We start from the raw sequence: 15,705 nt of genomic DNA, 5'->3' as shown, positions 1-15,705 counted from the left end.
TAATGTTTAATAGCATTTTAATGACATCGCACATATTTGAGAGAGAGAGAGAGAAAAAAAAGACTACAGGTACAGTTTCATACATCAGAAAGCCAGGTCAATGTTCTATATATGCCCAAAGACCCAGGCATTGCAAAGAATTTCATTCCTATTACGTAATTTCTGATTGTGCAGTAAGATTTTTTTTCTCAATACAATAGATACAGTGACAAAGAAATGCACGCTATGTATCAATTAGCAGGATAACGTAGCAAAATTATAATGTGCAGTGCTAGAGCAACAAGCAAGCAACCTTTTTTTGCAGTAAATGCTGAATTTCCACATTTCCATTTAACATCAATGCTTAAAGTGTTTATTATAACATACTGATTTTATAATCTGTAGCCAACTATAACTATTTGGAAACATATATTATGATGCAACTCAAGAGGGACAAAAGGAAACAAAGGAAAACATGTAAGAAGAATTACTGGTCCATCATATATATATATAAAACATTATTCCATGAGGAAATCATTTCAATTACAGGTGTATTATTAGGCTTTTCTTGACCTAAAAAGGCATGCGCTTACTGATAATACTGGCTAACTATGCCCTTTTGGAGCCTGATATTTTCTCGAGGTTGTTTGTTTTCAATTTAAACTCATGTAGGAATCATAGTAAATTATGTTGAAAAGTTGCATTACATTTTTTATTCAATATGTGTATGTGCAGTCACAAAACTGAATTATTTTGAAGCAATGTTGTCTCCCTTTCCAACAGCAAAAAGAGAATGTAGGCCTGCCTCTTGTAGACACCCTCACAAAATTGAGGAAACGTTTAAATACTCAGACCTATTTTAACAAAACACAATGACAAGGAAAAAGCACAAAAACACACAAAACACATTTTTACAAGTAAAGAATTAACTTTAAAAAAAAAATGGTCCTCATGATATTACCAAATAAATTTAATGATAAAACCTGCCCCATACACCTTGACACTAACAAAGTACAAATGTTTATTTTACTTGTATTTGAAGTCTCATCAATCGTTTTACCCAAATCAAGGATCATTAGGCACAGCATGTTGTGTAGTTGAGCTGGAGTATCATTGTGGCTTGGCAGACAACAAAACAATTTAAAGTAAAGAAAAGAAAATACTGCACTAATAAAAAACTGAAAGTCTTCATTGCTGAGAAACTTTATAGTTTTTTCTTGCCGAACAGGCTGAATCGCTTCTCCTTGTCCTTCTCCTTGTCTTTCTCCCGCTTGCCCGGGCTGGATTCGCTGGTGAGGGTGACGGTGGCGGGCAGGGTCTGGGCTCGGCTTGACGCCGGAGTGCTCTGGTTGCTGGGCGTAATCGATACCTTGTCAGGTGTCCCCGCATTCAGAATGGCCTGGATCCATGTGCTCATCTCCTCCTGTAAGGGGTCATTGAAAAGTCAGTTTCCTAAACACTTTTGAGCTAAATCTCTGTCTCAAAAAGAGAATTGCAATTGTAATGATCTATGTTTATCAGTGAATGAAATTTGCCAAAGAAGTACTTTTTTTTCTACAAGTGGACCGAGTCTGGGTCGTCATGAGATTAAAAGTTACACATTAGCTTGGGAATTTTTGGGAAACTCACCCTAGAAGAACAAGTACATGCAGGGGTTGTGGAGGTCAGTTTAACAACTAGCCCAGGAATTAGGTTTTGTAGTCAAGACCAGGGCCTTTACAGTACACCCACTGTTTTGTTTTGGCCTACTGAAACAATCTTTAACAGATGACACAAAATGTTAAACAAAGGAAACAGACTTACTTCTTCTTTGGCTTGGAAGAGATACTCATTTCCATCCGTAACTCTGAAATAAAAAAAATAACAAATGTTGGTAACTTTCTAAACATATATATTTGAGATTCAAAAGAGATTCGGATAGCAACATTTGCAAAACAAATATATATTTCTGAAATGGCAGTCAACAAAATTAACTAGAACATTAAGAAATCAGATTTGGACTGAAGATAGCGTAATGAAGTGCTATCTAAGAGAATCCACTTCTGGGGTGATTCCGTTAGAAGGAACTCTCATTTTTATCATGTTTAACCTGAGTTTGAAGACATGTTTCTTTTTTTTGTAATCCATGGCCACATCACACACAGCCCCCATTAGACTGATCGGAATCGCATTGTGGTAGGGGATGCCTTGACCAGCAGCCTTGTTGTCTTTGTAGAAGCCCATTTCCTGATTGTTGATAACGCAGTACACGTTATGCCAGGATCTGAAAAAGAGAGCCCAATGAGTCATTGTAAGCCAGGGATGCACTGGATAACAAGTGAACTCCCTTAAAATAATATATTTTATGTAAAAAATAAACCTTATTAAATTACTTCTCCCAAACAATGCTATTTGGATTTTCTCTTTTGATCCAGTTCACCATACCTGCTTGAGGCCTTCTTGTTGTGACCCTCCCACTCATGCTTGCGATGCAGGAAGCCCTCCAGCTGAGCTGCAGGCAAATCCTGGTTCTGGGTCGGCAATGTGGAGGACAGGCTGCCCTTGCCCCGCCGGCTGGCTGTGGGTGAGGGAATGGGGCTGGGGTCCTTTGAGTTCTGCTCCGCCACTCCATTCATGATCTCAACTCTGTCCACACCATTCTGAGAGAGAGAGAGAAAGAGAGGCCCCAATTATGCCTGAAAACTAGAGTATGCAACGCTAATAGCTCATTTTGGTTTCTGAATTGTATTTGGACAAAGAATCTTGACTGAGTAGGCCTTTTGTTGCCTCGGGCTGTGATTGAGCCCAAGACCTGTTGGAGTGTTGGAACAAGCTGAGCCAGGCGCTTATGTCTACACAAAACGAGCCTGTGCGCATGGACTACTCGTCGGCTGTGAACAGAGAAACATAATAAGCCATGTAAGTCATTAGAGCAGACTCGAATGATGCTAACATCTAAACTATAATTTCCCCCTCCTGAAATGAGCCCAATATAACATATTGGTCCATATTATCAGGCAGGTGTGCTATTTAGCAATAGGCATTATCAACTGATGTAGCCCACCTGATGCAACATAGTGGCTGTAAATAAATAAGCTGAAATGTTGCACGTTTCCAATTACCCCACTGGGCTAATCATTAGCTAGGTCACAAAATATAAAGTCAAAACATTCGGCTATCTTGTTGCTAGTTACAGCAACATATTGATGACTTGAATGTCCCAAAAAAACGTTCCACTGGCACTCAGCCAACCAAGGCTCATGTAGCCTACTGTGAATATACTGTTTGCCTACCAGTTACACCTGACCTGACTTTTGCATTCAACACAATTGCAGCCTGCTAATGCTCCATAAACCATGCCGCTGCTAAAAACTCCCGTTGTGAAATGGTACATTTGACAAATTTCTTGGATGTGAGAAGTAAGTGTAGCCTAGTAACACTAGAAAGCGCAGTGATCCTCCTCTTTAAACAGCGGCCATCAAAACTGCTTTAAAAGGTGTGTTTTCCCACGACAGGATTTAGAATGTTGTAGGCTACAATGACAGGGCATGCATATTTCTCTCCCTGTGTTGCACTCACAATTTGAATGCGCCTCGAGAGGAATATTAAATTCTTACATAAAATGTGACCAACAGGCTGAACAATTGGTGTTGTCTGATTTTGCTGTTGCTTACTCGTGTTGTTGGCTGTGGAAAATTAAATGTGGATAACACATTTTTCAATACATAATTCAAATAGCAAAAGGTACCGTGTCTCAGCTCCGCCTGGCTCTCATTTGGATCATAGGTGCCGGGTCTCAGACCTGGCAGGACCCGGCTCAATTTAATCCCTATAACATTACAGGCAACCACCGCAATGAGCTAAAGGCTAGAGCTGCCGCTTTCATGGAGCTGGACTCTAACCCGAAAGCTTATAAGAAATCCCGCTATGCCCTCCAACGAACCATCAAACAGGCAAAGCGTCAACGCAGGTCTAAGATCGAATCGTATTACACCGGCTCCGACGCTCGTCGGATGTGACAGGGCTTGCAAACTATTACAGACTACAAAGGGAAGCACAGCCGAGAGTTGCCCAGTGACACGAGCCTACCAGACGAGCTAAATAACTTCCATGCAAGTAACACTTCGAGGCAAGTAACACTGAAAATGGCATGAGAGCATCAGCTTTTCTGGACGACTGTGTAATCACGCCAGATGGATTACCAGGACGTGTACTGTGAGCATGCGCTGACAAACTGGCGAGTGTCTTCACTGACATTTTCAACCTCTCCCTGTCCGAGTCTGTAAAACCAACCTGTTTTAAGCAGATCACCATAGTGCCTGTGCCATGAACACTAAGGTAACCTGCCTAAATGACTACCAACCCGTAGTACTCACGTCTGTATCCATGAAGTGCTTTGAAAGGCTGGTCATAGCTCACATCAACAGCATTATCCCAGAAACCCTAGATCCACTCTAATATGCATACCGCCCCAGCCCTTTCCCACCTGGACAAAATGAGAATGTCTTCTCAGTCGACTTACCTGGTAATATAAGGGTTAAATAAAAAATAAAACAATTCATTTTAAGGGGCATGGATGGGCCTTCACACCAAAATAATTACATTTATATTTTACATATAAAATATTTAAATATATTCATATTTCATTCTTCAGCTTTAATGCAATTATGTTTTCTGGGAAACGCCTCAGATGCAAACAATGCACCTTAGGTGAGATTGAACAATGTAAAGCTCTGAGAAGTTAGGCCCTAGTCAGTCTTTTGACCCTAAAAGCTGGCATAGTTTTGGTGGTAAATTTTGGAACAGTAACTTACCTGTGGGGAATCCTGGTCTGAGGGCAGTCCATTCTGCAGTCCGTTCTCTACTCCACTGTGGAGAATATACAGTAGAAAGGGATAATCAGGGAGCGAGTCAGTGAAGGTGAGTAAGTGTCCATGAGTTAACTAACAACAACCTGTGGTGATTTTCATAGCTAACTTGATTTACTTGAAAGAGTCACAATTGTTTGCTGGGTGCATATGTTGGTTCTTCGCCCTAGCACTACACAGCTGAATCAAATAATCTAAGCTTAATGATGAGTTGATTATTTCAAAATCAACTGTGTAGCGCTAGGGAACAAAACAAAACTTGCACCCCTTGGGTTCCCCAGGACAGAGTTTGGGAAACACTGAAATATGTAAAAGGAAGCACTTTGATATTCTACAATTGGAATGACTCTGTGTCTTTGAGATAAGTAACATACTACATTAGCTACGATGGCTTTGGGAAACACACCCTTGTCTGTTTCTTTACCAACACCACTACTAGGGCTGTGGCGGTCACAACATTTTGTCAGCCGGTGATAGTCAAGCAAATAACTGTCGGTCTCACGGTAATTTACCGTTAATTAACATTAACACATTTGGCATCTCCTGGCTTTCACACATAGCCTACAAGCCACTGATGCAAGCCACTGATGATCTTTGGAACATCTTCATTTGAAAAAGTATAATAAATCCATGTAATATAGCGTACACCTTCACACTAAATCCATGATTTATTTTGGACAGAAGCATGATATGAAGCATGATATGAAGAAACATTAGTCTATTTCAGAAGAACAGAATAGCATACACTGATATGTCGTTATGTTAGGTCCTGATCTGGCAATGCCAAATGGCTGTGGGCTACACTTGTCACGCCCTGATCTGTTTCACCTGTCTTTGTGCTTGTCTCCATCCCCCTCCCGGTGTTATCCAACTTCCCCATTATCCCCTGTGTATTTATACCTGTGTTCTCTGTTTGTCTTTTGCCAGTTTGCTTTGTCCATAGGACCTACCAGCGTTTTGTTTCCCTGCTCACGCCTGTTCCTTGCGCCTGTTTTCTAGTTTCCCGGTTCTGAACATTCTGCCTGCCCTGACCCTGAGCCTGCCTGTCGTCCTGTACCTTTGCCCAACTACTCTGGTTTACCGACCTCTGCCTGACCTGACCCTGAGCCCGCCTGCTGTTCCGGTGCCTTACACCCTCTCTGGATTATTGACCCCTGCCTGCATTGACCTGTCGTTTGCATGCCCCTGTTTAAAGTTTTGTTTCTTTTGTTTCTTCAACACTGTCTCCAGTCATACCTTAAAACGTGATAACACTAGTTAATTTAGCAGACAAGATTTTCTTAGAATTTGCTGACATTATTTTATAGTATGAAGAATACAATAGAACAAAGCTGAATAAATTATAAATATTTTCTCCAAACGATTTGAGGGAGTGCACACGAGGCTATTCTGTGTTAAGCGGTTAACAAACAAATATGTACTCCTATATGCTTAATTTAGAGTTATTCATGTAACTTTAGTTGTTCTACAAACGTTGGGCTATATGTTTAGATTTTTTCCCCCGCAATTTGGCTGACGCAACAGATCAGAACATTTAGCTTAAAATGTTGATAAACTATTAGGCTATTTCTTCACATTATGAGCGCAGAAATGTGCACATGGCAGTAGGCTATAAAATTGTTCCATTAGCGGAAAACACCATGATAAAAAAAATGCTAATTATTAAATGTGCATTTTTATGGTGAAATTATCTTTCCCAAACGTGCAACTCATGCGCTGTTAATGTATGCCAGTTAGGCTCAAAACCCCTTGTAAAGCGGATTAATTTAATTAATTTTAAGAAGTTATTTGGCCACTTTAATTGTGATACAAACCTTATCAAAACATATAGGCCTATGTGCTAGGCTACATGAGGTGTGTTACTATGATTAGAAAGAAAAGGCAGTGTCTTATGCTGGGCATCATTCACAAGTGATAGGCTAATATTGTCACCCATCAGACTATTATTGATTTAATCTTGTCTTTACATATACTACATAATATATGTGTGAAATGTGTTTTTATTTAGAATTGACCATTATCATGGACCGGTCTCGAAACAGGGGCAGTGGGAAAAGATACATGTAATCTATGCACTTAAATAGTGAATGGAGGATGCGTTTCCCGTGGTTCATTTTCATGCCAGTCAGGTAGACTACACTCCTGTTGTAGAGATAAACAATGTGATTAATATTAGAATGTTGAGAATTAAATATAGTAGAACTAGCCTTTACAAAGCTGATGGGATCCTGCTCTTTTTAGTAGAGGCCATCACTCTGTTTTCTCACGCAACTGCATAGCCTATAAAAATGTTGCTCAACATGAGCTCATGAGGTCTCATGGAGTGTTTGATTAGATTTTTGAAGACATTTGCATTAATGTCAGAGTGCTTATATGGACAATAGAGTGATGAGTAACAGGCAGTTAGCAAGTAGGCTACTAATGACCATAAGCAGCATCAGAGCTTGGAGAAGCCTAATTACCGTGACTAAACATTCACGTGGAATTTGACTGCAATCATGACCGCCAGTGTGGTGGGAATATGGTCACCGCAACAGCACTAACTGCTACACTTACCTCTGCAGTGGTGTGTCTTGCTCCGGTAAAGGCTCTGGCGAAGGGGGTTTTCGCATTCTTTCTTCTTCCTCTTGCTGTCTTCTCACTTCCAATAACTCCAACTGGAAGAACAAGACACAACGGTACCTCAGTCACATTTTACCACCTTAATCTGAGTAAATTAATCTGGCAATGCCTTCAAAAGTGATGGGTCACACTTCAATTCTAACGTTTGCTATTTACCTGGGACTGAAAGACGTGAAAATTGGCAGCTAATTTAATTAACTAATGATTACATTGTAGTTTCTTTGGGATTCATGGCAACATGCAAATCTTTGTAACAATTATTACCAATTATGTTGTATTCTTTGAAAGCACCAGATTATTACTCCATCATTTTTCATTAAATGCTGGGTAAATACTGTACTGACATGCAGTTAACATGCAGTTAGCACTAGGTGTCAATGTTAGTACGTGAACTTAAATAATTGACGAGGAGAAGATACCATTGTTTAGTGAACAGCTTTCTTCTTGAAACCTTATGAACATTACAAATACTCACTGGAATAGGACTGAAAATGTAACTGTCTATGAGTAAGACTAATGTCTCTCAGTAAGAATCGTTTAACCTAAAGATTTGTGACACATGTGACAGGAACATTGCAACCCGCCAAAACACTCACCGTAGTCAACCTCTCCAGTGCTGAGAAGCGCTCCTCCCAAGTGGCGGCCGACTTCTCGAATGCCTCGTGCCTCTTGATCAGTTTCTCCACCTCGTCCACGCTCTGCCCCAACTCCCGGCCGAATAGGTATGGTTCCTGTCCCAGCAGCCACGCCTCTGCCACCCCTGCATCCCTCCCAAACTGGTGAACTTCCAAAACTAGACCATGCAGAACAAAGAGAAGAAAGTCAGCAGGGAAAACTGGAAGAGAGAAGGCCCAACTGCAATTGTTTCATTCCAATGTTGTAGCTAACTTATGCCTCTGGCATGTGGGAATGGGTAACCTGAGCATTCATGACTAATATCCCCCCTCCACAAACAGAAACACTCACTGTCCACTTTAGCCCACATGCATTAGTTATCAGCAGAGTGAATGTGGTCTCAGAGCATTTCATATTATTCTGTACGTAAATCCGAGACCCTCCATTTAGTATGATATGGTATACATTAATATGTCCATATCCATCATCCATTTCGTAAACAAATTACAATTTTGTATGATATGTTCCGAATTGAAATTCATACAATATATTCTGAATTAGGAAAACACACAATATGTTATGAATTGCAATTGTTACAGGACGTTACGATTTTGCAAAACGTACAATATGTTACGAATTTGCTAAACATATACAGTACATTCGGAAAGTAATCAGAACCCATTACTTTTTCCACATTTTGTTACGTTACAGCCTTTATTCTAAAATGTATGAAATAACTTTTTTCCCTCATCAATCTACACACAATACCCCATAATGACAAAGCGAAAACCGGTTTTTAGAATTTTTTTGCAAATATATTAAAAATAAAAAACAGAAATACATTATTTACATAAGTATTCAGACCATTTGCTATGAGACTTGAAATTGAGCTCAGGTGCATCCTGTTTCCATAGATCACACTTGAAATGTTTCTACAACTTCATTGGAGTCCACCTGTGATAAATTAAATTGATTGGACATGATTTGGAAAGACACACACTTGTCTATATATCGTCCTACAGTTGACAGTGCGTGTCAGATTAAAAACCAAGCTATGAAGTTGAAAGAATTGTCCTTAGAGCTCTGAGACAGGATTCTGTCGAGGCACAGATCTGGGGATGGGTGCCAAATACATTGTGCAGCACTCAAGGTCCCCACAGTGGCCTCCATCATTCTTAAATGGAAGAAATTTGGAACCACCGAGACTCTTCCTAGAACTGGCTGCCTGGCCAAACTGAGCAATCAGGAGAGAAGGGCCTTGGTCAGGGAGGTGACCAAGAACCCGAGCTCTAGAGTTCCTCTGTTGAGATGGGAGAACCTTACAGAAGGACAACCATCTCTGCAGCACTCCACCAATCGAGGCCTTTATGGTAGAGTGGCCAGATGGAAGCCACCCCTCAGTAAAAGGCACATGACAGCCTGCTTTGAGTTTGCCAAAAGGCACCTAAAGGACTATCAGACCATGAGAAACAAGATTCTCTTGTCTGATGAAACCAAGATTGAAATCTTTGGCCTGAATGCCAAGCATCACGTCTGGACACCATCTGACCATCACCATCACCTGACACCATCCCTACAGTGAAGCATGGTGGTGGCAGGATCATGCTGTGGGGATGTTTTTCAGCAGCAGGGAGGGAGATTAGTCAGGGTTGAGGGAAAGATCCTTGATGAAAACCTGCTCCAGAGCGCTCAGACTGGGGCGCAGGTTCCCCTTCCAACAGGACAACGACCCTAAGCACACAGCCAAGACAATACAGGAGTGGTTTTGGGACAAGTCTCTGAATGTCCTCGAGTGTCCCAGCCAAAGCACGGACTTGAACCCGATCAAACATCGCTGGAGAGACCTGAAAATAGCTGTCCAGCGTCGCTCCCCATCCAACCTGACAGAGCTTGAGAGGATCTGGAGAGAAGAACTCCCCAAATACAGCTGTGCCAAGCTTGCAGCGTCATACCCAAGAAGACCCGAGGCTGTAATTGATGCCAAAGGTGCTTTAACAAAGTACTTAGTAAAGGGTCTGACTACTTATGGAAATGTGATTTTTCCTTCTTTTTTTTATTAATTCAAATTTAAAAAAAAAAATGTTTTTGCTTTGTCATTATGTGGTATTGTTTGTAGATTGATGTGGGGGAAAAAACAATTCAATCAATTTTAGAATAAGGCTGTAAAGTAACAAAATGTGGAAAAAGTCACTGGGTCTGAATACTTTCCGAATGCACTGTATATGTTAAGAATTCTAATTTGTTGTGGCTAATATTAGGTAGGTGGCAAACACTAACGTTAGCTAGCACTAGGGGTTAGGGTTAGGGGATAAGTTAGGAATAAGGTTAAGATTTAAAGGGTTAAGGTTAGGGTTATCTAAAAGGGTTAGGATTAGGGAAAGGGTTAGCTAAAAATTAGTAAGAAGTTGCAAAGTTGCTAATTGGCTAAAACGCTAAAGTTGTTTGTGATGAAATTCGAACACACAACCGTTGCTAGACATTTGCGTTATATGCCTACACATCCACCTTGACCAACCACACTCCTTTCATTTTTGTCTTACGTAACCTTATATCGTATGTAACCATACCAAGCGTACCATATCATACTAATTTGAGTGTCACGGATTTATGTTTACTATGTTATGTCTAGTCTATGAGACCAGTCTGGCAGAGGACATGGGGCAAATAGAGGGAGGCCAGATTGATCAAAGTACACATAAGCACACCAAGGTTGTCTTCATTAGGGCACGTAAAGGTAAAAACTTGTAAAAGAAATGTTCAACTGAAAATTCAATTGAGCTTTTCTGATTGGTCCAGGTCTTTTCTCTTCTGTTTGATGCCTAATGAACACAACCCAGCTCTACACATGGCCAACACTTCAGGGACAGTTTCTCATCATCACATTCCAAGGTATGCATAGTAACATAATGAAACAGTCTTCCAGAGGGACAACGAAAGATTGTTCACAATGTTAGTGCAATGGATCTGTCAAAAATCATATTCTAAATACTACAGACAGTACTGCACCGGGCACACCAAGTCATTTCAACGTGGACAATTGGGTAATATTTGGTTGAGACGTTGATCAATTAGATTACAACCTACATTCACCCACTCAGAAAGAAAGTCATAAGTTTGTTGAATTCTCAATGTGTTATCTTATCACTATGCTTTCAACCATCTAAAAGCACAACCAAATTCCAATGGAAAAACAATTTCTGACTTTTGGTTTCATTGTCACCTAGATAGGTTATCACTGTGTTTTCAACCGTTTATAAGCGCAATGAAGTTCCAATGAGATATTTAGATATTTCAGATATTTAGTTTATGTACGACTAAATGTGTGATCACTGTGCTTCACATAATAGCACAACAAAATTACCGGAACTCAAATCAAATTAAACTTTTGTCACAAGCTCTGAATACAACAAGTGTAGACCTTACCTTGAAATGCTTACTTACAAGCACTTATAACCAACAGTGCAGTTCAAGAAGAGTTAAGAAAATATTTACCAAATAAACTAATGTAAAAAGAAACACAATTAAATGACAATAACGAGGCTATATGCCGGGGGTACCGGTACCGAAATTGCATTTGAGAACCTGATAAAAGTACATTGTGCAAGTGATCAATTTACAGTGCTTTCTATGATTAGGGGCTCCCGAGTGGCACAGCGGTCTAAGGCACTGCATCTCAGTGCTAGAGGCGTCACTACAGACACCCTGGTTCGAATCCATGCTGTATCACAATCAGCCGTGATCCATAGGGTGGCGCACAATTGGCCCAGCGTCGTCTGGGTTTGGCCGGTATAGGCCCTCACTGTAAATAAGAATTTGTTCTTAACTGGTTTGCCTAGTTAAATAAAAATAAAAACATAAGAAAACATTTATAGTTACAGTAACCCCAAAACGTAGCCATGGATGTTTTACTCATTAAGGTTGAATGAATAAATACTGTTAAATTAGTTTGTAAGATATCCTTCACTTTAGGGTAATTACTGTATTACAAAACGTATGTTGAATTGTGTTTGGTTGTCAATGTAATCAAATACACTGTTTCAACATTTGAAGATCTACTTGGTTATTATCTACAGATTGGATACTGCAAATCCAATGTATTTTACACATAGATTTCATGCAATGATGTGTGTAAACCCTGGAATGGTGATTCTATGTAAAAGGTCAATGTGAGGCTTTGAAGCCGTCGGCCTCCATAGGAATGAATTTAAGTCTACATTATTTCAATAAAATGGACACATTTACATGTATTTAAGTATGACTTTGTTGTGGCGACAGTACCATTAGTCCTCTCCACCAAAAATGTTAAGGAATATGTTTATGTATTTTTTATATAAATATATATTTTTTTCGTGTTCAGTTCACAAAATACTTTTTTAAAGTAAGCATTAAAGGTGTCTGTATTATAATATACTTGTCAAAAATCAATGTAGACATACAAAAATGGATTTCTATAGCTTCCAAAAAAAGGAAGAGTTCCAAGATGGCTGCTCGGGGGCTTCAAAACAGTGCCCTGTCAGTCATCTAGGGTTAATACATATAATGAATTGCGTGTCACAATACATTGACCAATTACGTTGAAACAACGTTGATTGAACCAGTTTGTGCCCAATGGGACTGGATATACCCAACTAGTGACAAGATTCCATCCAATAGCATGTGTGAAAGTATGAACAAAAACCCTTACTCAGTCTTAACCACTCCCGTCGGTCCTCCCACTTGTCAATCATGTCTTTCCTCTTGTCCATCAGCTGTAGTAACTTATCTTTGATCTAAACAGAGGACATAGCAGTGAATACTTATATTTTAGCATGGGGTATCATCACATACAAACAATGCAATACACTAAAACCTGAAGAGGCTACAATGCAGTATGGTCATTCCACGAAATTAGTGCCTTTAATATTTTAAGTAGAAATGATGCACCAATATTGAATTATAAAAGCCTGAAGTGCCCTTTAATAAATATTTTTTTTATGTGAATAAAGAAGATTCAGAATTTTTTCATCCATCTGTGCACCCTCTGTGACTTCTAGGAAGAGTTTAACCCACTTCACCCCAACATTTCTCCAGGTGAAATCAAAAGATTATTTTCACATCTTTAAATGCACCAAATTGGTGGAATGACCCAGTAACATAGGGCTGTCAAAATAATTTCCCCAAATGGGCAATTTAAGTGCTGGCAAAACAAAATGGTGAAAGCTCATCATTAGGGTGGCTTTCACCTGGTCAGGTCATTCAGACCAGTGAAAAGAAAGAAAGGAGACCAGGACACATTTCAATTGAGAAAGAGCAGTGGTCCGCAAATGGCTCATGGGCTGACCTGCAGTAGCATAGCATTGGTTTGGCTATGGAACTTACCTCCTCTGATGCATAGTGCTTTCTGGCTAGCAGAGACTTGCCCAACTCAATGCAGGCGGTGAAGCTGTCATTGCGGGCGTCGATCTCAGCCTTGATACCCTGGTGGTTGTTCATCAACAACTCCACTGAGGACACGTCCCTGTGCAGAGAAAGGAAAACATGCACGCAGGCGCACACACACACACACATCAGGATATTAGTATACGAACCTAAGATTGGAATAGGAATTTCAGTTTATTGAATTGAAATGGAACTGACCCCAACCTAACTAAGTACAAGAGTAATTTACCTTGGATTCTCCTGGGCTTCGATGAGACGGATGACGTCCTCCATCCACAGCATGAGGTCGCGCACCATGCTGAAGAAGCGGAATTTGTCGCCCGTGTCCAGGAGGTGGACCCTGCGGCCATCACAGGCCTCCAGCAGGGTATTCCAGGCCTCCAGCACCTCGCTCTCCCTCCGCTGGATGTCGTCTGCCTTGTCACCGGCATAGGCCGACTGGAGGCGGACGGCATCCTCCTGCAGCTGCCTCACCTGAAGGTCCAAGCACAAGTCCCTTTAATGCATTTTATTCTGTAATTACACTACCTTCTAGTGCCTGGTATCTACATGAAATTACAGGCTACGTGTAATTAACAGGTTAATAATTACTAGCAATGTGAACCGATATGGAAAATCTATATTTATAGTGGCAAAAAATTCAGAGACAGGATTCTGAATAACATTGCAACTGTGTGATTGTTTCATATTCTGTTCATTTCCATTGCTTTGTGAAGCTCAGACAACTGCTTGCTGATTGCCTATTGGGCTTGCCATCTGGGGGCCAGTTTGAATACAATGGGAAGCCAGTTGGTGACCCATCAGCAGGCAGTTAATTACAGCTAATTCGGAAAGTATTCAGACCCCTTGACTTTTTCCACATTTCATTACGTTACAGCCTTATTCTAACATTTATTCAATAAAACATTTTCCTCATCAGTCGACACACAATACCCCATAATGACGAAGAAAAAACAGATTTTTTTATTTTTTTGCAAACTTATTAAAAACAAAAAACTGAAATACTTTATCTACATAAGTATTCAGACCCTTTGCTATGAGACTCAAAATTGAGCTCAGGTGCACCGTGTTTCCAATGATCAACTGGATTGGAGTACACCTGTGGTAAATTCAATTGATTGAACATGATTTGGAAAGGCACACAACTGTCTATATAAGGTTCCACATTTGACAGTGCATGTCAGAGCAACAACCAAGCCATGAGATTTGTCCGTAAAATAATTGTGTGTAGAGCTCCGAGACAGGATTGTGTCGAGGCACAGATCTGGGGAAGGGTACCAAAAAATGTCTGTAGCATTGAAGGTCCCCAAGAACACAGTGGCCTTCATCATTCTTAAATGGAAGGCGTTTAGAACCACCAAGACTCTTCCTAGAGTTGGCCGCCCGGCCAAACTGAGCAATCGGGGGAGAAGGAACTTGGTCAGGGAGGTGACCAAGAACCCGATGGTCACAGAGTTCCTATGTGCAGATGGGAGAACCTTCCAGAAGGACAACCATCTCTGCAGCACTCCCCCAATCAAACCTTTATTGTAGAGTGGCCAGACGGAAGCCACTCCACAGTAAAAGGCACATGACAGCCCGCTTGGAGTTTTCCAAAAGGCACCTAAAGACTCTGATGAAACCAAGATTGAACTCTATGGCCTGAATGCCAAGCATCACTTCTGGAGGAAACCTGCCACCATCCCTATGGTGAAGCATGGTGGTGGCAGCATCATGCTGTGGGGATGTTTTTCAGTGGCAGGGACTGGGAGACCATTCGGGATCAAGGGATCGATGAACGGAGCAAAGTACAGAAATCCTTGATGAAAACCTGCTCCAGAGCACTCAGGACCACAGACTGGGGCGCAGGTTCACCTTCCAACAGGACAACGAGCCTAAGCACACAGCCAAGACAATGCAGGAGTCACTTCGGGACAAGTCTCTGAATGTTCTTGAGTGGCCCAGCCAGAGCGCGGACTTATCTAAACATCTCTGGAGAGACCTGAAAATAGCTGTGCAGTGACGCTCCCCATGCAACCTGACAGAGCTTGAGAGGATCTGCAGAGAAGAATGGGAGAAACTCCCCAAATACAGGTGTGCCATGCTTGTAGCGTCATACCCAAGAAGACTCGAGGCTGTAATCGATGCCAAAGGTGCTTCAACAAAGTACTGAGTAGAGGGTCATATTTCCATTTTCTAAAAACCTGTTTTTGCTTTGTCATTGTGGGGTATTGTGAGTAGATTG

The 15,705-nt window shown here is 40.8% G+C and overlaps 1 protein-coding gene across 1 annotated transcript in view; it reads right to left on the bottom strand.

Annotated features, from left to right (window-relative positions):
* Window positions 1-15,705, bottom strand: part of sptbn1 (spectrin, beta, non-erythrocytic 1) — a 91,375-nt gene continuing 75,670 nt past the window's right edge. The window contains exons 27-36 of the mRNA XM_042301522.1: window positions 13,711-13,955; window positions 13,422-13,560; window positions 12,748-12,832; window positions 8,045-8,241; window positions 7,383-7,483; window positions 4,773-4,827; window positions 2,404-2,618; window positions 2,069-2,242; window positions 1,783-1,825; window positions 1-1,402 (exon numbers count right to left, since the gene is read on the bottom strand). Of these exons, the coding sequence (XP_042157456.1) occupies window positions 1,184-1,402; window positions 1,783-1,825; window positions 2,069-2,242; window positions 2,404-2,618; window positions 4,773-4,827; window positions 7,383-7,483; window positions 8,045-8,241; window positions 12,748-12,832; window positions 13,422-13,560; window positions 13,711-13,955 (1,473 nt within the window). The 3' untranslated portion in view covers window positions 1-1,183. The remainder of the gene's footprint in view (window positions 1,403-1,782; window positions 1,826-2,068; window positions 2,243-2,403; window positions 2,619-4,772; window positions 4,828-7,382; window positions 7,484-8,044; window positions 8,242-12,747; window positions 12,833-13,421; window positions 13,561-13,710; window positions 13,956-15,705) is intronic.

The sequence above is a fragment of the Oncorhynchus tshawytscha genome, linkage group LG02 (genome assembly GCF_018296145.1).
Source record: "Oncorhynchus tshawytscha isolate Ot180627B linkage group LG02, Otsh_v2.0, whole genome shotgun sequence".
Lineage (NCBI taxonomy): Eukaryota > Metazoa > Chordata > Actinopteri > Salmoniformes > Salmonidae > Oncorhynchus > Oncorhynchus tshawytscha.
The sequence above is the reverse complement of the archived record's forward strand: the minus strand, read 5'-3'. Positions and strand labels throughout refer to the sequence as shown.